Source organism: Myodes glareolus, chromosome 1 (genome assembly GCF_982192425.1).
Source record: "Myodes glareolus chromosome 1, mMyoGla1.1, whole genome shotgun sequence".
Lineage (NCBI taxonomy): Eukaryota > Metazoa > Chordata > Mammalia > Rodentia > Cricetidae > Myodes > Myodes glareolus.
This window is the reverse complement of record NC_142026.1, coordinates 64,872,245-64,894,501: the sequence shown is the minus strand read 5'-3', so window position 1 is coordinate 64,894,501 and position 22,257 is coordinate 64,872,245. Positions and strand designations below refer to the sequence as shown.

General features: G+C 41.3%; 1 protein-coding gene across 1 annotated transcript; it reads right to left on the bottom strand.

Moving 5' to 3' along the window:
* Nucleotides 1-6,453: 6,453 nt before the first annotated feature.
* LOC146895982 (pregnancy-specific glycoprotein 22-like) lies at nt 6,454-20,600 on the bottom strand. The gene is made up of 5 exons (XM_085679683.2): nt 20,540-20,600; nt 18,677-19,036; nt 9,306-9,665; nt 7,754-8,113; nt 6,454-6,725 (listed from the first exon to the last, which is right to left on the bottom strand). Exons 1-5 carry the CDS (start codon nt 20,598-20,600, stop codon nt 6,454-6,456), a joined length of 1,413 nt encoding a protein of 470 aa, XP_085535809.2.
* Between the last annotated feature and the right edge of the window lie 1,657 nt (nt 20,601-22,257).

Below are 22,257 nucleotides of genomic sequence, written 5' to 3'. Positions count from 1 at the left end.
AACCGAGGGGAGGCTGGATATGGAAAATCTAGGTAAACAAACAAAGACTTCAGGAACAAGTATAATCAATAGAATACAAGAGATAGAAGAACGAATCTTAGATTATGAAGACACCATATGTGGGACCCTGTCCTCCCTGATCCTTGAGACCAAAATACTGGATGCAAATAATGTTTACGCTAACCAGCTAAGCTTCCTGCTAGTTCCGTCCTTGGTTCTGCCACAGCCTGGTACATTAGCCTGAGGGATCTATTTTACTTTAAAATGGTAATTTCTCAACCTGCCTCAAAGAAGCTCAGGTGCCAAGGCCCATCTAACCTGTCTGACATTGCGTTGAACCCTCGACCACCTGCCTGGGGAAAAACTTCCACAGAGGCCAGTTTCCCCAGCCCCCTCTGGGTGGGAGGAGTTTTCCTTTACTGGGGCTAAAGGTATTTTAACCCTGGATTTAGTTGAATAAAGGGGCATTCTCTTCTTGAGGATGGCAGGAACTCTGTATCTGTGTGTGTGCATCTTGTGCTTTAACCCCTAGGACAATATGGAACTCGTGGGATGTGGGTGGCGTGGAAGGACGACCCCTACAACCATAGAGAAAATAAACACTCTGACCAAAGAAAACAGCAAATCCAACAAATTCTCATCACAAAACATTCAGGAAATCTGGGACATAATTCAAAAAAAAAAAACCAAATCTAAGAATAATAGGGGTAGAAGAAGGAGAAAGAATTGCAGATCAAAGGTCCAGAAAATATATTCAACAAAATTATAGAAGAAAACTTTCCCAACCTAAAGAACGATATTCCTATGAAGGTTCAAGAAGCATACAGAACACCGAATAGACTGGATCAAAAAAAAAAAAAAACATCCCCTTGCCATATAATAATCAAAACACAAAACATTCAGATTAAAGAAAGAATATTAAGAGCTGCAAAGAAAAAAGGTCAAGTAACTTATAAATGTAAACCTATCAGACTTAAACCAGACTTCTCTATGGAAACCATGAAAGCCAGAAGGTCCTGGATAGAGGTACTGCAGAAACTAAGAGACCGTGGATGAAAGCCCAGACTACTATACCCAGCCAAGCTATCATTTACTATCAATGGAGAAAACAAAATATTCCATGATAAAAACAAATTTAAACAATACGTAGCCACAAATACAGCCTTACAGAGAATATTAGGAGGAAAAATCACAACCCAAAGAATCCAACATTCCCAACACCGCCACAATAACTCAGACATCTAGCGACCCTTCACAAGCAGAAATCAGAGAAGGGAAAAACATACACTCCACTACCCAAAAAAATAAATAAATAACCGGAGTCAACAATCACTGGCCATTAATATCACTTAATATCAATGGACTCAATTCACCTATAAAAAGGCACAGACTTAGAGATTGGATACGAAAACAGGATCCAACATTCTGCAGTTTACAAGAAACATACCTCAACCACAAAGACAGACACCTACTCAGAATAAAGATTTGGGAAAAGGTTTTCCAAGCAAATGGACCTAAGAAACAAGTGGTTGTGGCCATTCTAATATCTAACAAAATTAACTTCAAACTAAAATCAATCAGAAGAGATGGAGACGGACATTTTATACTCATAACAGGAACAGTTCATCAGGAAGAAGTCTCAATCCTGAATATCTATGCCTCTAATATAAAGGCACCCATATACGTAAAAGAAACACTTCTAGAACTCAAGGAAGTCATCAAACCACACACACTAATAGTAGGAGACTTCAACACACCTCTCTCACCAATGGACAGGTCAATCAGACAGAAACCTAACAGAGGAATAAGAGAATTATTGGAGGTATTGAATCAAATAGACTTAACAGACATCTATAGAACACTCCACCCAAGTAGGAAAGAATATACCTTCTTCTCTGCAGCTCATGGAACCTTCTCAAAAACTGACCACATACTCGGTATCAAAGCAAACTTCCACAGATACAAAAAAATATTGGTAACCACCTGTGTCTTGTCAGATCACCATGGATTAAAGTTAGAATTCAACAACAATGCTACCCCCAGGAAGCCAACAAACTCATGGAAGCTAAACAGTCAACTACTAAATAACCCTTGGCTCAAGGAAGAAATAAAAAAAGAAATTAAAGTCTTCCTTGAATTTAATGAAAATAAAGACACAACATACTCAAACCTATGGGATACTATGAAAACAGTGCTAAGAGGAAAGTTCATAGCACTAAGTGCCCAATAAAAGAAAACGGAGAAAGCACACATTGGAGACTTAACAGCACACTTGAAGCTCTAGAAAAAAAGAAGCTGATTCACCCAGGAGGAGTAGAAGACTGGAAATAATCAAACTGAGAGCTGAAATCAACAAAATAGAAACACAGAAAACAATCCAAAGAATCAATGAAACAAAACGCTGGTTCTTGGAGAAAATCAACAAGATTGACAAACCCCTAGCCAAACTAATCAAATGGCAGAGAGAGAACATGCAAATTAATAAGATCAGAAATGAAAGGGGGGACATAACCACAGACACAGAGGAAATTCAGAGAATCATTAGATCTTACTACAAAAGACTGTATGCCACAAAATTGGAAAATGTAAAAGAAATGGACATCTTTTTAGATAAGTACCATAAACCAAAGTTGAACCAAGACCAGGAGAAAAATCTAAATAGACCTGTCAGTCGTGAAGAACTAGAAGCTGTTATCAAAAATCTCCCTACCAAAAAAAAACCCAGGACCAGATGGTTTCAATGCAGGATTCTACCAGAACTTCCAGGAAGAGCTAATACCTATACTCCTTAATGTATTTCACAATATAGAAACAGAAGAGTCATTGCCAAACTCTTTTTATGAAACTACAGATACCCTGATACCAAAACCATACAAAGACACAGTCAAGAAAGAGAATTGCAGGCTAATCTCACTCATGAACATTGATGCAAAAATTCTCAATAAAATACTGGCAAAACGAATCCAAGATCACAGTAGAAAAATCATCCATTATGATCAAGTGGGCTTCATCCCAGAGATGCAGGGCTGGTTCAACATATGCAAATCTATCAATGTAATCCATCATATAAATAAACCGAAAGAAAAAAACCATATGATCATTTCATTGGATTCTGAAAAAGCTTTGGACAAAATTCCACACCGATTTATGATAAAGGGCTGGATAGATTGGGGATACAAGGATCATACCTAAATATAATAAAAGCAATATACAGCAAGCCAACAGCTAACATCAAATTGAATGGAGAGAAACTCAAAGCCTTTCCACTAAAATCAGGAACATGACAAGGTTGTCCACTCTTTCCATACCTCTTCAATATAGTGCTTGAAGGTCTAGCAATAGCAATAAGACAACATAAGGGGATCAAGGGGATTCGAATTGGAAAGGATGAAGTTAAACTTTCGTTATTTGCTGACGATATGATAGTGTACATAAGCAACCCCAAAAATTCTACCAAAGAACTCCTACAGCTGATAAACACCTTTAGTAATGTGGCAGGATACAAGATCAACTCCAAAAAATCAGTGGCCCTCCTATACACAAAGGATAAAGAAGCAGAGAGGGAAATCAGAGAAACATCACCTTTCACGATAGCCACAAATAGCATAAAATATCTTGGGGTTACTCTAACCAAGGAAGTGAAAGACCTATTTGACAAAAACTTTAGTCTTTGAAGAAAGAAATTGAGGAGGATACCAGAAAATGGAAAGACCTCCCCTGCTCTTGGATTGGGAGGATCAACATAGTAAGAATGGCAATTCTACCAAAAGCAATCTATAGATTCAATGCAATCCCAATCAAAATCCCATGAAACTTCTTCACAGACCTTGCGAGAACAATAATCAAGTTTATATGGCAAAACAAAAAACCCAGGATAACCAAAACAATCTTATACAATAAAGGAACTTCTGGAGGCATTACCATCCCTGACTTCAAACTCTATTACAGAGTTATAGTATTGAAAACAGCTTGGTATTGGCATAACAACAGAGAAGTCGACCTAAGGAATCAAATAGAAGACCCGGATATTAACACACAAACCTATGAACACCTAATTTTCAACAAGGGAGCTAAAGGTATACAATGGAAGAAGGAAAGCATCTTTAACAAATGGTGCTGGCATAACTGGATGTCAACCTGTAGAAGAATGAAAGTAGATCCATATCTATCACCATGCACAAAACTCAAGTCCAAATAGATTAAAGACATCAACATTAATCTGTCCACTTTGAACCTGATAGAAGAGAAAGTGGGAAGTAGTCTACAAGATATAGGCACAGGAGACCACTTCCTAAGTAGAATCCCAGTAGCACAGACAATAAGAGAATCAATGAATAAATGGGACCTCCTGAAACTGAGAAGCTTCTGTAAAGCAAAGGACACTGTCAGTAAGACAAAAAGGCTACCTTCGGACTGGGAGAAGATCTTCACCAACCCCTCATCAGACAAAGGTCTGATCTCCAAAATATACAAAAAACTCAAGAAACTAGACACTAAAACTCTAATTAACCCAATTTAAAAATGAGGTACTGAACTGAACAGAGAATTCTCAACAGAAGAAGTTTGAATGGCCAAAAGACACTTAAGGTCAGGCTCAACCTCCTTAGCAATAAGGGAAATGCAAATCAAAACAACTTTGAGATACCATCTTACACTTGTCAGAATAGCTAAACTCAAAAACACCAATGATAGCCTATGCTGAAGAAGATGTGGAGTGAGTGAGGGAAACACTCATCCATTGTTGGTGGGAATGCAAACTTGTGCAGCCACTGTGGCAATCAGTGTGGCAGCTTCTCAGGAAACTGGGAGTCAACCTCCCTCAGGACCCAGCAATTCCACTCTTGGGAATATACCCAAGAGATGACCTATCATACTACAAAAGTATTTGTTCAACTATGTTCATAGCAGCACTATTTGTAATAGCCAGAACATGAAAACAACCTTGGTGCCCCTCAATAGAGGAATGGTTTAAAAAGATGTGGAACATACACATTAGAGTTTTACTCAGCGGTAAAAAACAATGACATCTTGAATTTTGCATGAAAATGGATCGAAACAGAAAACGCTTTACTGAGTGAGGTAACCCAGACCCAAATAGAGGAATATGGTATGTACTCACTCATTAGTGGATTCTAGCCATAGTTAAAGGTCTTTGAGTCTATAATTTGTGATCCTAGAGAAGCTAAATAAGAAGGTGAACCTGAAGAAAATCATATAGTTATCCTCCTGGATATTAGAAGTAGGCAAGATTGCCAGGCAAACTTGGGTGCACGGTGGGTAGGGGGGTGGAAGTAAGGGGAGATGGTTAGGGAGAGGGGAGTGGGGGAGGATTGGGGATGGCTTGGGGGAATAGGGGGAGGGAGAAAGGATCGTTATGGGAGCAGGGAAGTTTATATCTCAACTAAGGGAGCCATTTTAGGGTTTGCAAGAGACTTGATTCTGGAGGGGTTCCCAGGCCCAAGAAGAGGTCCCCAGATTGTTCCCTGGGCAGCAGAGGAGAGGGTGCCTGAACTGGCCTTGGCCCATAATCATACTGATGATTATTTTGCATGTCACCACAGAACCTTCATCTGGCGATGGATGGAGATAGAGACAGAGACACATATTGAAACACTGGACTTAACTCCCTAGGTCCAAATGAGAAGCAGAGGGAGGGAGAACGTGAGCAAGGAAGGCAGAACCAGAGGGAACCTTCATCCGATGATGGATGGAGATAGAGACAGAGACCCACATTGGAGCACTGGACTGAACCACCAAGGTCCAAATGAAGAGCAGAAGGAGGGAGAACATGAAAAAGGAAGTCAGGACCGTGAAAGGTGCGTTCACCCACTGATACAAGGGGACTGACCGAATGAGAGCTCACCAAGGCCAGCTGGACTGGGACTAAACGAGCATGTGATCAAACCGGATTCTCTGAATGTGGCTGACATGGGGGCTGACTGAGAAGCCATTGACAATGGCACTGGGTCTTGTTTTGTCTGCATGTACTGGCTCTTTGGAATCCTGATCTGTTTGGATGTTCACCTTCCTGGACTTGGAGGGAGGGGGGAGGAACTTGGACTTCCCACAGAGCAGGAAACCCTGACTGCTCTTGGGACTGGAGAGGAAGGAGGAGAGGCAGTGGGGGAAGCGGGAGGGTATTGGGAGGAGGGGAGGAAGTGGAAATTCTTATAAATAAATAAATAAAGAAAGAAAGAAAGAAAGAAAGAAAGAAAGAAAGAAAGAAAGAAAGAAAGAAAGAAAGAAAAAAATTAAAAAAAGAAAGCTTCACTTTAAACCCTGGCCTTCCCTTGAACACACATGTATCCCAGGATTATAGGTGTGAGTCATCATACTGGCTGTACCTGAATAGTAACTAATCATTTTAATCTCATAACTATTTACCAATTTGTCCCCACTGATATAGAAATGCCAGCGTTCTTCTATAGGATGAGAGGAAAGGTCACTCACTCATCATGGCCAGGAGACCGGAAGACTGGTCTTTAAACTGAAGTGGTTGGAGACCTCACACTGATACTCTCCATCATCCTCACTCTTGACAGGATCTATTCTGAGTCCACACTTTGTCGGGGACAGAGTCATCCTCTCTGTGAGCTGCAGATTCTTCTTATTGAAGATCCAACGGATGGAGACATCAGTGTTGGGTGAAACGCAGGTGAAGATCACAGATGTACCTCCTGTGACTGTGGTGTCAGTGATTCGCACAAAGGGCTGTGTCACATGCTCTGTGAAGAAACAGAGGAGAATACCGAATGACAGTCATCCAGAGAGTTCAACCAGGCCCTCTTTAGTTCATACTTTATAAATCTTCCAGGGCGGAGAATTTGGAGCTGTGATTATAGACATATCTCATGCTTTATATCTGCCAGCCAGGGATCGTGTTATTCTAATTCAGGCACTGTTTTCCATGTCTCAGTTTCCATGTATTAGGGCACACAGTGAATCATTGCCGTGCCCATGGGTTAAGCTTAGTTTTGAGCAATGGTCTGACCTTGGGGTGGGGGAGCTGCTCACACCAGCAGCATCTGTTACTATTTACCTGCAGGAGAGGATATTCTAGGCTGGACCCCTGAGATGAAGGAGGAATCTGGTGTAGCTGCCTCCTCTGATTCTTTCCTTAGTGCCTTGACCTTCCGATGAAGTCTCATAAGCCCAACAGAACAGTAGGCTAATGGCATGAACACTTGTCCACTGAGCATTATGAGAAGATTCACAGGTGGCCTACTAAACTGCAGCTGTCATGGCAGTACACAGCTGATTCTATACTCTATGGGACAGTCAGTCCCAAGACTTGTACAGTCAGTAAAGTCTTGTTCCTGTCAGTTCTGATGGGAAATCTAAAAAAGCTCCCCAATGTCATCTTGAGTCCAGCCAGTGAACAAGCTTTGGAGTTATAGCTTCCTGGTGGTCTCTGTGAAGACCAAATGTCTTCATCAGTCAGTGCCTGCCTGACTCCCACATAGTCTTTCTGGGAACATGTGCATGGTGAGAGCTCCAATTGTTTGTACTGAGGCTGACATCCTGGGGCTGAGTTTATGCAGAACAGGTCCTCCTTTCTGCAGGTAAAGACAGATAAGGAGTTATGATATATTACAGTTTGTATACCCAATGTGTGTCCTGCAGTGATGGCCCAAACCTGACAGGGGGACACAGTAAGTGAGGGAGAAAGATGGCACAGCCCAATCCTGACAGGTTACTGTATGAAATAGGATAGACCACACCAAGCAATTGGAGACCATAAAGAATCACTTACTCTTTACATAAAATTCCACGTATGATCTTTTAATTTTTAAATCTTTGTTTAAAACTTCTAGTGTGTAAATTCCTGCATCATTCTCAATGACATTATGGAGCAACAGGGATCCATTTCTGTATACCATCCCCCTTATTTTGTCTGCAGGCCACCAGGAGATGAAATTCGTGGTTTTATTGTATTCTACAAGTTTATGGAATGAGGTTCCATTCTTTAATTTGTACCAGGAAAAGGCTTGTACTTCTTCTGGAAGATTATGAACTTGGAGAAGTACGTCTTCACCTTCAGCAGCATATGAAGGCAGAGAATGGATCATGAGGTGGGAACAAGTGAGAGAATTGCAGAACACAGAAAGGGAACCTGGGAGGGAAAAGAGAAAAAAGATATCACATGGGGATCATTGTGCTTGGTGAAAAGATGGTGACCTCCAGACTGAGCAGATCGATTCATCAACTGAGCCTAGAACTGCACAAGTTTGGGGGTCTATCCCACATAATGAAGGCCAGAAACATGGCCTTTCTTGACCTTTAAAAACTCCTTATTTCCAACAGTGCTCCTGAAAGCGTCATTTCCTCTGCATGAAATTGTCCCCTTGGGAGTCTACTTGGCTGCTACCTCGCTAGCCTCGGTCAGATACTGCACACCCTCGTACACACTGAAGTATGAGGTGATGCCTCCCCTGAACTCACCAGGCCTGAAACTTTCACTTTCTATTTTTTTTTCAGTTTGTCTTGAGACAACACTCAACTCTTGACTTCACCTAATAGATGCATTTACTTTATTGTCAAGTGGCCCTTAGGTTTGGTAGTAGTCTGATCTTCAAGTCAGGCTCAGCTCTTTAAAACCTTGGGTAGTATGCTGATTGGCTTTTGTCAGTTTGACGCAAATTACAATCATTTTGAAAGAAAAGGCCTCACTTGAGAAGGTCACCACCAGATTGACCTATGGACAAAGCTATAGTACAATTCTTAAATTGGGGATGCGTGCAACAGGATTAAGGCCACGGCAGACATTTCAAGTCCCAGGCTAGGATTCCTGTGTGATATAAGAGAGCAGATTGAGCAAGCACAAAGTGCAAACCAATAAAAAGCACTCCTCCATGGTCTCTGAACCAGGTCCTAGATTCTGTTAATGACTCTCTTACTTTGGAGCTAATGAATGCCTTAGTATGACACAGATGTTCAAAAACCCTTGTTTCGTATCAGATTTGAGAGGATGAAAGCATACTGCACTAGAAAAATGCTTCTCTGTGTCACGTTAATCCATCCTTGGAAAGATGACAGGACCCAGGGCTCCCTCTAGAGCCCCGATAGAATGGGCTGACTCCGACATGTTAGCCTGAGTTACTTTGCATCAAGGACTTCATGGTTGCAGGTGGAGTCAGAAGATGGAAGCTGATCTATGGTCATTTGTCTTTACAAGTGAGTTCTACACTAAGTGCTCAAACCTCCACCCAGGGACCCAGTGTAAGAGGGAAGGGAGGCTAGGCCAGCCATGGCAGTCCTGTGTCTAAGACCCACCCAGCCCTGAAAACTCACAGAGAATCACTTACTGTGGACCTGAAGTTGCACCTGTGCTTCTTCATTTTTACCATCTGTTCTCAGAATTCGTACTATGTACAATCCACGGTCTTTCTGACTGACACTGTGAAGCAGCAGGGACCCATCACTGCTCAGCGTCTCCCTCCCACTGTATGCAGGTCCCAACACAGTTGGTTTCCTGGCTGGTATATGTCGGATAGCCAAAATGTTCTTGACAGCAACCATTCCTTTGAACCAGACAAAGCCTGCAGTATTCTCCGGAGGATTGCGAACAAGTAGAAGAACACTTCTCCCTTCAGCAACACTGGGTGGCAATGATTCAATGGTGGGCTGGGAAGAGGTAGCAAGGCGCCCACACTTCCAAAGGAAAGCTAGAAGGAAAGAAAGAGATCCTTCTAAGTTGGGTCTTTTACATTTGACTAAGATGAGGCTCTGTGTCCTGAGAAGCTGTACCCATTGCTTAGCCTAAGTTTGTGGGTGAGTCTCTCCCTGTCCTAATTTGTGGTGGTCTGCACATGCCCTTCATAATCTCAGTGTCCCCACACTTGTTGTTTGCACTATATGGGTCTCTCTCATCAGTTGTCAGCATAGCTATGTTTTACTCGATCAGATCCCTGCTCACATTTACAGTGTTGGGTGATGCCTGCCCAACCACTTCCCCTATAGACCCGTGTCTTTACTTTCTAACTTTGTTGTTTGTTCTGTTCATGTTGTGGTTGAAGCTAACACCTGAATTCTTCTAGTAGCTTTGTTTACTTCAAGTCCACTCAAACTGGGACATCATAGGAACCATGAGTTGTTTTATATTTTTTAAAATGATGCATAACAAAACCTCATACATATACATATATATGGAGATATATATACATATATATATGGAGATTGAAGGGCAAGTCTAGGGTGGGTAGGTGGGTCAAGGACACAGTATTTAAGTGGAGGTCAGAGGACTTTTTTCATTGGTCTCCACATGTCAAACAATGAATCAAATGCCTATATCCTTTGGACCATGTCACTGATACACACCAGACTGATTATTTTATTTGAGCCTTCAAGCTGAGGACTTCAGAATATTGTGGTCATGCTTACAAATTTCAGAAAAGAATAATACTTCCCCCACACTTACTGTTTAGTTTTCAAGGAGTGAATTCAAATTCTGTGCCTCTCTCCCACTTTGCATCCTTCTCCCCTACAACACTGAGACTCCTCTCATGTCCTTATGCCACTCAGGAGACTACAGTGTGTCAGTCCTCTCCTCTCACACAATGTCAACTCCTGGTCTCCTCACTTATGAGCAGAAGGTCCTGAGATGTGGTGCACCCTTTTCAGAAGAGTATAGAGGAGACCTCCATTGTCTGCGCAGGCTGATCTCTCCTACCTCTGAGGTGTCTGCTCCAGCACAGTTCGCGAACTCTGCTGTCCTTCTCATCTGAGCTGAGAAGGAAGGAAGGAGCACCTCCCATAGTCCGATGGGCTGTGGAGGGGGGGGGTCTATGTTCCAGAAGCTGCTCTACCCCTCCAGTTTCAGTGCTGCCCCATGTTCCTTTCCCATTACCTCTTCCTGTTTCTCTCCTCTAGAACACAGAGGAGACTCAAAGGTAATGACCAGCCCTGTGACATGACCCTGGAACTGCACTCTGCTGTGTGCTGGCTTAAGCTGGTCAACATTGAAAAGAGAAAATCTGCATAACTGTGTGACAAAGAACCCCAGCTGGGCCCCCAGTCTGCCCTGTGACAGTGCTCTAGAAACATGGAATTTGCTCCCAGCAGGAATGTGACAAAACTGACTTTGAGGGTCCAAAGAGACCAGGTGAGTAATGTGTGTGAAAAATAAATAAATCTATTCTCCCTAGACTCACCATCAGACTGAGTTCTGACTGAGGTCAAAGGCACAGGATGTGTCATAAATCTCAGACCTTGGGTGTATGGGAGGAGGTGAGTTAATCCCTAGAAAAAGAATGTTAGATCCTTCATTCTATGCAAGATGTTCAAGACCATGTTTCCATTTCCTCTGTTTGCTCTGCTAGGTAATGTGTCTATCCATGTGCTCCATGGCCTTTCTGAGATATCTAGGACCACTACTTAGTTGACTCCCATTGGATATTGTGTATTTCCCAAAGGTAACACATAAATTGGGAAACAGAACATGACCTCTTGGCAGGGTAGCATACGCATTCATCAGCTGCTAGAGTGCTGTGACCATGATTTTGAGGTATGTAAAAACAGGGGTGGACCCAGGCTACTAGAATAGTTCCTGAATTAGATAAATACATTTTTGTCAATTCATTGTATGTCCTGATGACATCCCTGGTGATCTGCAAGGGAACTACAGCTCTTCTCTGGGAAGCTGTCAGACCAGCATACCCTGTAGCCATTTGTCTGCAGAAGAGGATTCCCAGAACTTGCCCCAGGAGACAATCCCTTATCAGAAGAACAAGTATTCTCAGTCCTTTCGTTGTGGACTGTGAGTTTTATGTAAAATCTCACATGCCCAACAGGACAGTAGTTAATGGCCTGTTAATGACCTGTTGACCTATGCTCCCCTGCTGACTCTCTGAAGAAGATGACCAAGAGGTGTAGCACAGTAGCACAACAAAGACACACATGGCTGTGCAGTTTAATCCCCACATCACAAGACTCTGACAACTAGGGAGCACTCTTCCCTGCCATCAGGAAGTCAAAATCCAATACTTATAAAATACTTCTCAGACCTCTGGGGACCAGGTTCAAGTGAAGAAACTCAACCAGATCAGGCCCAAGCCAGCAATCTCCAGTGGAGCAGGTCTGAGCCAGGAACATCTGCCAAAGCAGGCCCGCAACCTCTGTTGGACCCAGCCCTAGACAATGACTTCTGCCAGAGCAGGCCCAAGCCTAGGAATATGGGAGACCATGAAAAGACCAAACCTAAGAATAATATGGATAGAAGAAGGAAAAGAAGTCCACATCAAAATCACAGAAAATATATTCAACAAAATCATAGAAGAAAACTTTCCCAAACTAAAGAAAGATGTGCATATTAAGATACAAGAAGTTTACATAACACCAAATAGACAGGAACAAAAAAAAAGTCCCACACCACATAACAATCAAAACATTAAGCATACAGAATAAAGAAAGAATATTAAGAGCTACAAAGGAAAAAGGCCAAGTAACATATAAAGACAGACCTATCAGAATTACACCTGACTTCTCAATGAAAGCAATGAAAGACAGAAGGTCCTGGTGAAGCATTATGCAGACATGCCTATACTACTATACCCAGCAAAACTTTTAATTTTCATAGATGGACAAAACAAAATATTCCATGACAAAACAAGATTTAAATAATACTTAGCCACAAACCCAACCCCATACAAAGTACTAGAAGGAAAACTCTAATGCAAATAAGTTAGTTACATCCACAAAAACACAGACAATAGATGATCTCACAGCAGGAAATTCCAAAGAAGGAGAAAGCACATACAATAATATCACCAAAAACAAAAACTAAAATAATAGGAAGTAGGAATCACTGGTCATTAATACATCTTAATATAAATGAACTCAATTCAGCTATAAAAAGACAAGAGCTAACAGATTGGATACATAAACAAAATTCATCCTTCTGCTGCATACAAGAAATGCAACTCAACCTCAAAGACAGACATCACCTTAAAGTATTGGGAAAATTTTCCCTCTCAAAAGGACCTAAGAAACAAGCTGTTGTAGCAATCCCAATATCTAAAAAAAAATGATTTCAAACTATAATCAATCAAAAGGGACAAAGAAGGGAATATCATATTTGTCACAGGAAAAATCCATCAAGAAGAACTAAACATCTATGCCCCAAATACAAAGGTAACATCATATGTAAAAGAAACACTACTAAAGCTTAAATCACACATTAAACCCCATACACTATTCGTAGGAGACTTCAACTCCCCACTGTCACCACTGGCCAGTCTACCAGACAGAAACTTGACAGAGAAATAAGGGAACTCAGATGTTATGACCCAAATGGATTTAACAAACATCTATTGAACATTCAACCTAAGCACTTCATGGAACCATCTCAAAAACTGATCATACTAAGTAATAAAGCAAATCTCAACAGATACAAAATAAATTGAAATAACCCCATGTATCTTATTGAATCATCATGGCTTAAAATTAGAATTCAACAGCAACACTAATTTCAAAAAGCCCACAAACACATGAAAATTAAGCAATGCTCACATGAATCACTAATGGGACAAGGAGGAAAAAAGAAAAAGAAAACAAAGACCTCCTATGGTTCAATGAAAATGACCAGAAAACATACTCAAATTTTTGGGACACAATGAAAACAGTGTTAAAAGGAAAGTTTATAGCATGAAATGCCTATATAAAGAAACTAGAAAAATCCCACATTAGTGAGTTAACAGAACACATGAAAGAAAAAATGAAGCAAACTCAATCCAGGAGGACTAGACAGTAGAAAATGTAATGGAATTACATTAATGGACAGTAATGGAATTGAGCACTGAAATCAATAAAATAGAAACAAATAAAATAATACAAAGAAACAATGAGACAAGTATACAATGGAAGAAAGAAAGCATCTTTAACAAATGGTGCTGGCAGAACTGGATTTCAACCTGTAGAAGAATGAAAATAAACTAACATCTATCACCATGCACAAAACTCAAGTCCAAATGGATTAAAAACCTCAGTATTAATCTGACCACTTTGAACCTGATAGAAGAGAAAGTGGGAAGTAGTCTACAAGACATGGGCACAGGAGAGCACTTTCTAGGTAGAACCCTAGTAGCACAGACAATAAGAGCAACAATGAATAAATGGGACCTCCTGAAACTGAGAAGCTTCTGTAAAGCAAAGGATACTGTCACTAAGACAAAAAGGCAACCTACTGAATGGGAGAAGATCTTCACCAACCCTGCATCAAACAAAGGTCTGATCTCCAAAATAAATAAAGAACTCAAGAAACTAGACACTAAAACTCTAATTATCCCAATTAAAAATGGGGTACTGAACTAAACAGAGAATTCTCAACAGAAGAAGTTTGAATGGCCAAAAGACACTTAAGGTCAGGCTCAACCTCCTTAGCAATAAGGGAAATGCAAATCAAAACAACTGTGAGATACTATCTTAAACCTGTCAGAATAGCTAAAATCAAAAACACCAATGATAGCCTATGCTGGAGAGGATGTGGAGTGAGGGGAACACTCATTCATTGTTGGTGGGAATGCAAACTTGTGCAGCCACTGTGGCAATCAGTGTGGCAGTTTCTCAGGAAACTGGGAGTCAACCTCCCTCAGGACCCAGCAATTCCACTCTTGGGAATATACCCAAGAGATGCCCTATCGTACTACAAAAGCATTTGTTCAACTATGTTCATAGCTACACTATTTGTAATAGCCAGAACATGGAAACAACCTAGGTGCCCCTCAATAGAAGAATGGTTAAAGAAGGTGTGGAACATATACACATTGGAGATTTATTCAGCAGTAAAAAACAATGACATCTTGAATTTTGCATGAAAATGGATCGAAATAGAAAACGCTTTACTGAGTGAGGTAACCCAGACCCAAAAAGAGGAATATGGTATGTACTCACTCATAAGTGGATTCTAGCCATAGTTAAAGGTCTTTGAGTCTATAATTAGTGATCCTAGGGAAGCTAAATAAGAAGGTGAACCCAAAGAAAATCATATAACTATCCTCCTGGATATTAAAAGTAGGCAAGATTGCCAGGCAAAACTTGGGTAGACAGGGGTGTGTGGGGGTAAATGTAAGGGGAGATGGGTAAAAAGAAGGGAGAAGGGGAGGACTGGGGAGAGCTTGGGGGAATGGGATGGGTGGGTAGGAGGAAGGGTGGATATGGGAGTAGAGAAGTAAATATCTTAAATACGGGAGCCATTTTAGGGTTTGCAAGAGATTTGACTCTAGAGTGGTTCCCAGGTCCAAGGAGAGGTCCCCAGATTGTTCCTTGGGCAGCAGAGGAGAGGGTGCCTGAACTGTCCTTGTTCCATAGCCACACTGATGAATATTTTGCATATCACCATAGAACCTTCATCTGGCGATGGATGGAGATAGAGACAGAGACCCACATTGGAGCACTGGACTTAGCTCCCTAGGTCCAAATGAGGAGCAGAAGGAGGGAGAACACGAGCAAGGAAGTCGGGACCACGAGGGGTGCGTATACCCACTGAGACAGTGGGACTGAGCTAATGGGAGTTCACCAAGGCCAGCTGGACTGGGACTGATGGAGCATGTGATCAAAATGGACACTCTGAACGAGGCTGGCAATGAAGGCTGACTGAGAAGCCAAGGACAATGGCACTGGGTTTTGATTCTACTGCATGGACTGACTTTGTGGGAGCCTGGTTTGTTTGGATGCTCACCTTTATAGACCTGGATGGAGGTGGGAGGACCTTGGACTTCCCACGGGGCAGGGAACCCTGACTGCTCTTAGGACTAGAGAGGGAGGGGAAGGTGGGAAGGGGAAGGGAAAAGGAAAGCAGGGAGGAGGTGGAAATTTTTAGTTAATTAATTAATTAATTAATTTAAAAAAAGAAACATTCACCAAGTATCCCATCCAAAAAAAGCCTATGACCAGATAAAATACTGTCAAACTGAATCCAAGACCACATCAGAAAAATCACCCATTGTGACCAAGTGATGTAGGGATAGTTCAATATATGACAATCTGTCAATGTAATCTATCTTATAAACAAACTGAAAAAAACATACAATCACCTCAATAGATGCTGAAAAAGCCTTCAACAAAATACAACATGCCTTCATGATAAAGGTCTTGGAGATAGTAGGAATACAAGGAACATATCTAAATATAATAAAGGCAATATACAAGTCAACAACCAACATCAAAATAATTGGAGAGAAACTCAAAACAATCCCACAGAAGTCAGAAACAAGACAAGGTTGCCACTCTTTCTGTATCTATTCAATATAGCTCTGGAAGTCCTAGCTATAAGACAACAAAAGGAGATCAAGGGGATACAAAACAGAAAAAAGGAAATCAAACTCTCATTATTTGTTGATGATAAGATAGTTTACATAAGCAACCCAAAAAATCTCCCAAGAAACTTCTACAACTCATAAACATCTTCATTAATGGATCAGGATACAAAATTAAATCAAAAAAATCAGTAGCCTTCCTTTATAGATGATAAATAGTCTGGGAAAGAAATCACAGAAACATCGCCCTTCACAATAGTAGCAAAAAACGTAAAATATCTTAGAGTAACTTTATCCAAACAAGTAGAAGGCCTGTATTACAAGAACTTTAAATCTTTGAAGAAAGAAATTGAAGAAAACACCAGAAAATGTAAAGATCTTCCATGCTCTTAGGTAAGTAGAATTATCATAGTAAAAATTGCAGTCTCACCAAAAGCAATCTACAGATTCAATGCAATGCCCATTAAAATCCCAGAAAAATTCTTCACAGACCTTGAAAGGAAAAGTAAAAAACCCAGGATAACCAAAACAATACTGTACAGTAAAGGAACTTCTAGGGGCAACACAATCCCTGACTTCAAACTCTACTACAGAGGTACAGTACTGAAAACAGCCTGTCATTTGTATAAAAACACATAGGAGGACCTACGAAACTGAATCAAAGACACATACATCAATCCACACACCTACAGATTTTTTGACAAAGAAGCAAAAAATATAAAATGGATTAAAACAGCATCTTCAACAAATGGTGCTGATATAACTGAATATCAACATGTAGAAGAATGAAAAATAGGTCAATGTCAATTACCATGGATAAAACTCAGGTCCAAATGGATCAAAGACCTTAACATAAAATCAACTACAATGAACCTCATAAAAGAGAAAGTGGAAAGTACATTTAAACATATTGGCACAGGAAATGATTTCCTAAATATAACCCCAGTAGCACAAACACTGAGAGCAACAATAAATAAATGAGACCTCCTGAAATGGAGAAGCTTCTGTAAAGCAAATGGCACACTCAACAAGACAGAACAGCAGCTTACAGAATTGGAAAAGATCTTCAGACAAATATCTTTAAAATACACAAAGAATTTTTAAAAAAAAGATCGTCAAAAGAACAAATAATCCAATAAAAATGGGGTACAGACCTAAACAGAGACCTCTCAACAGAGGAATCTAAAATGACTGAAAGACACTTACTGAAGTGCTCAACTCAACATCCTTAGCCATCAGAGAAATGCAAATCAAAACAACTCTGAAATTTCATCTTACTCTGCTAAGAATGGCCAAGATCAAAAACACAGGTGACAATTTGTGCTGGAGAGGATGTGGGGTAAAGGGAACACTCCTGCATTGCTAGTAGAGTGCAAACTGGTAAAGCTGCTTTTGATATCAGTATGTCAGTGTCTAAGAAAATTAGGAAATAATCTACCTCAAGACCCAGGAATAACTCATTTGGGTATATATCCAAAGGATGTTCAATTGTACCACAAGGACATGTGCTCAACTATGTTCATAGCAACTTTGTTTGTCATAGTCAGGATCTGGAAACAACCAAAATATCCCTCAACCAAGGAATGGATAAGGAAAATGTGATACATTTACACAATGGAGTACTACACAATAGTAAAAAATTAATGACAGCTTGAAATTTTCAGACAAATGGATGGATCTAGAAAACATTATATTGAGTGAGGTAATACAGCCCTAGAAAGACAAATATCATATGTACTCACTCATAAGTGACTTTTAGTCAGAAAGCAAAGAAAAACCAGCCTACAATTCAATTCACAATCCCAGAGAATATAAACAACGAAGAGAACATTTAGAGAAACATACATGGATCTAATCTACATGGGAAGTAGAAAAAGACAAGATCTCCTGAGTAAATTGGGAGCAGGGGTTTCATATGAGAGGGTAGAAGTATTGGGAAAATAAAGGGAGGAGAGCAAAGATAAATATACAGCTCAATAAAAAAGAAAAAATCTTTTCTCAATAAAAGAAAAAATACAAATTAAATTGTATAAAAATGTTTCTCATGGACACCTGGAGTTGAATCTGGGACAGAGGTCTTGAGAAAGGGCATTCTGGTACTCCCAGTTCTGTGAGGACTCCATTTTTAATTCAGATACACACAATGTTGATTCTTTTGGAATCTTTCTCAAAGAAACTAGAGCCTAGACAGAGGCTGATATCCTGAGATGGATTATTCATCACACATTCGCCTGTGTGCAAGGTGAAGTCAAAGGAAGGATTCTGATCTATTGCCATTATTCTAAACCATATGTGTCCTGCACTAAGTGGTTAAACCCCAACACGGTGGCACAATGTGCAGGGGAGTTAGGCACAGACCACTCTTCTGTGTGTACCCAGTGAAATGAACCTCACCCAGCTCATAGCATTCGCAATGAATCACTTACCATGCACGTTGAGGTACACGTATGCTGCTGATACAATTTTTCCATGTCTGTTATAAGTTTGTAGCGTATAGAATCCTGTGTCCTTCAGGATGACCTTCTCAAACAGCATGGATCCATTGTGATATATTGTCTCTCTACTGCTGTGCACGGGACCTGGCCTACTTAAACCGCTGTGCAGTGCGTATGCTGCAATTTCTTCTGTTGTGTTTCCTAGCCCTTTGTACCAGGCTAAGGATTCAATTTCCTCTGGCAGATTGTGGACAAGGAACAGGACATCATCTCCTTCAGACACTATGGGTGGCACTGATACAGTGGTCACATGGGCAGTGGTGGACAGGTGCCAAAAGGTTAGAAGGAAGGCTAGAAGGGAATTGAGAAAAAACAATATTAAATGGGCGTGGTCATCACTCAGTTTTGCTGTGTGCATAGGTTGTGCCCACTCTCCTTTGCCGGCTTGAGCACCATGACTTCCATTTACTCAGAGTGTCTGAGTGTGTCATTATCCTTTAGGATTTCTGTGCTCAGGTATGTACCTGGTTCCTCCATTCAGTGTCCTTTATCCGTCCTCACATAGAGTATATGTGTGAGGATCACTGCCTCTCTGACCTCCTCCTCTGGAGAGTCCTCACCTTCTGCTTTATTCTGTGGCCTTTGTGATTCAAATCAACCTATGAATTCATTTTTCAGATATTCTGATATCACATCCACTCAAAATAGAACTTCCTGTATGTTTGTTTGTCTGTCTGTCTTTTGGTTTTAATTTTGGTTTTAGTTTTAGTTTGTTTGTTTGTTTGTTTGTTTGAGACAGGCTTTCTATATGTATCCTTGGCTCTCCTGGAACTTGCTCTGCAGACCAGACTGACGTTAAACTCACAGAGACCACCTGCCTCTGCCTCCCTAATGCCGGGATTAAAGGCCTGAGCCACCACCGCCCGGCAGAATGAGCAGTTTTAAGGACAGAATTGGTCTGAACTTTTGGAAAGTTCAGTTCCTGGAAAAGACTCAGACACAGTGGGTAACAGAATAAAGGAAAGAAGAATGTGTCTCCATGGATTTCTCTGCATAGTTTCTAGGTTTGGAGCTTAGGGCAATAATTATACTTAAGTGTGAAATAAATGATTTTAGATTTACTTAAGTAAATATAAGTTTGTATTTGTGAAGGCTGGTGCATCCTTGTGGTCTCCTGGTAGCTGCCTCCTCAATGACAAAACTGAAAAGAACCAGCTAGGTCCTCTGGAAACCTAGGAATTTAGTACATGGGTGGAAAGAGGTCCAGCTGGCTGACTAAAGGCTACCCCATAGAGAAAGACACCTAGTCAGTTGTCCTCATCAACTCAGACCATAAAACTCCAATATAATGTGTCTCCTTATGCACATATGAAGATGTATGCCACAAATTTGTGTGGGGCACATGTGCCAAGGTGTGCATGTGTGGGTGCATGCCACAGCACCTATGTGGAGGGCAGAGTAGAGCCTGCAGGAGTCTGTTCTCTCTATCTACTGTGTGGGAGCTGAGGATTGGTTTCATGTTGTCAAATCTTCCCACACTGAGACATCTCACTAGCTGTCCTTTTTGATTTCATCTGGAGGGTCATGCTGTCATGATGAGAAACATCTGTCTTCAGAACATTGCAACTAATAAAATTCACTATGAATATGGAGTGCTTAAGGGTTTTCTCTTACCATCATCATCAGCTGTCTTCTGAGAGTTTCAAGATGCTGAGCCTCTGTCCCTCACTGAACACTCTGCATTATAACTGCAAAGAGAAACCTTGAGTCTCCTCTCAAGATCCTTCCCTCTTTAAGAGACTCCAGTGTGCCTCTGAGCCCCTCCCTACACAGTCAGGGAGTGAGTACCCTTACCTGTGAGCAGAAGCCTCTGCCAGGGGGTACACCCCTTGCAGAGAAGCACAGAGAACTCCATCAATCTTCTCCCTTGCTGTCTTCCTTATGAGGAGAAGAGCCTCAGCTCCAACACAGAACTCAGGCTCTGCTGTTCTTTCTTCTGGGCTGAGATTCTTCTCAGAAAGAAGCACTTCCCAGAATCCAATGGGCTGTGAGTGGTAGGGTTTCAGTCCAAGTCACTGCTCAAGACCTTCCACTCTCAGTGATGCCCTGCATCCCTCTCAACTTCCCTTTATGTTTCTTCACCAAGACACAAATTGTGCAACAAGGCTGATAAGCATCCCCATGGCCTCAGGAACAATGGCTCATCCTGGGGCTGACATCTGCTCTGTTCTTGTCTTGGGTCCATCAGCACAAAGGAAGCAGTATCCTTCATGACTATATGTCCTGTGACACAGCTGAGCACCCAGTCTATACTTTTTTACTTAATCCCTGAAGGAAGGTGACATAAATGTCTCTGAGGCTTGAAAAAACGAGCTGAATGATGAGTAGGGATGAAGATAAATCCCTTAACACTAATGTCAGCAGTCAGATTAGTGATTCAGAAGAGAAGCCCATGATCGGTTGTGTGAGGAGCCTCATGTGCTCAGTGTTGACGAAGAGGTGACCTGTGTGTCCTTGAAAGGACTGTGGGTTCTCAAGGCAACACTTTAGCATTATGTTTTGGGTGTACACATGTCCTCTCTGGTCTTCCTGGGTCACCTCTGCCCTTTATTTAGTGATTCCTGGTGGTAATCATTTCTTTCCCTTTGAGAGATGCCAGGATGGAAGAGACCTTCATTGTCCCCATGCAGAAAGTTGTTCTCAGACAAAGGAAGAAGCCAGTATGTCTGTAACATGAGGGCCGGCTTGTTGGGGTATCTGTCCTGCCCAGTACCCCACAGCAGGCAGGCCCCAAAGAAAATCACGCACAAGACTCCATAAGGTTATAAACTGATTGGCCCATTAGGTCAGGCTTCTTGTTAACTCTTATAACTTATATTAACCCATTATTCTCATCTATGTTAGCCATAATGGCTCCGTACCTTTCTCAGCTGGGCAAGTTACATGCTGCCTCTTCGGTGGTCTGCGCAGGAGTGGCTGAGGAACCTCTCTGCTTCCCAGAATTCTCCTGTTCTCCTTGCATCACCTCTACTTTCTGTCTGGTTTTCCCGTCTATACTGCCTGCCTGGCCAAACAGTGTTTTATTAAAATATGATTGACAGAATACAGACAATTCTCCCATATCATATGTCAAAGCATGATTTAGGGAGGGAACTCAAGGAACAGAGATGGGAAGCAGTCTGCTAGGTCATGACTCAGGGAAACAATTTTCAGAGCATTGAGCAAATGCTCTGCAATCACCCCCTGGAGATCACTGAGAGAACTGCAGTCTCGTGTTCAGGTCTACAGCAAGCATGGTCAAGAAGTCAAATGAGACCTACCCTGATAGGTTCGGCACAGGTGGGATTCAGGGCCTATCATCCTGATCACTGTGCTCTTCAGGACTCCAAAATCTTTCTTTTGTTGGATGGGTCTAGACATGGTTCCAGATTTATTCTGGAAAACCCTGAACTAAAGTTTGTAGTAGTATGAATCCTTTGGAAGGGCATTCTCAGGAGAAACCTTGTGGCCAGAAAATTTCAGAATCAAGTCCTGGACACTTCTCTTGAGATTAAAAGGACAGAACACAGCAG

Coding starts and splice junctions, on each gene's coding strand:
- LOC146895982 (XM_085679683.2), bottom strand. CDS start 20,600: ATGGAGTTCTCTGTGCTTCTCTGCAAGGGGTGTACCCCCTGGCAGAGG. Junction 19,037..20,539: donor GCAGAGGCTTCTGCTCACAG/GTAAGGGTACTC, acceptor ATTCCCTTCTAG/CCTTCCTTCTAACCTTTTGG. Junction 9,666..18,676: donor CGTGTACCTCAACGTGCATG/GTAAGTGATTCA, acceptor CTTTCCTTCTAG/CTTTCCTTTGGAAGTGTGGG.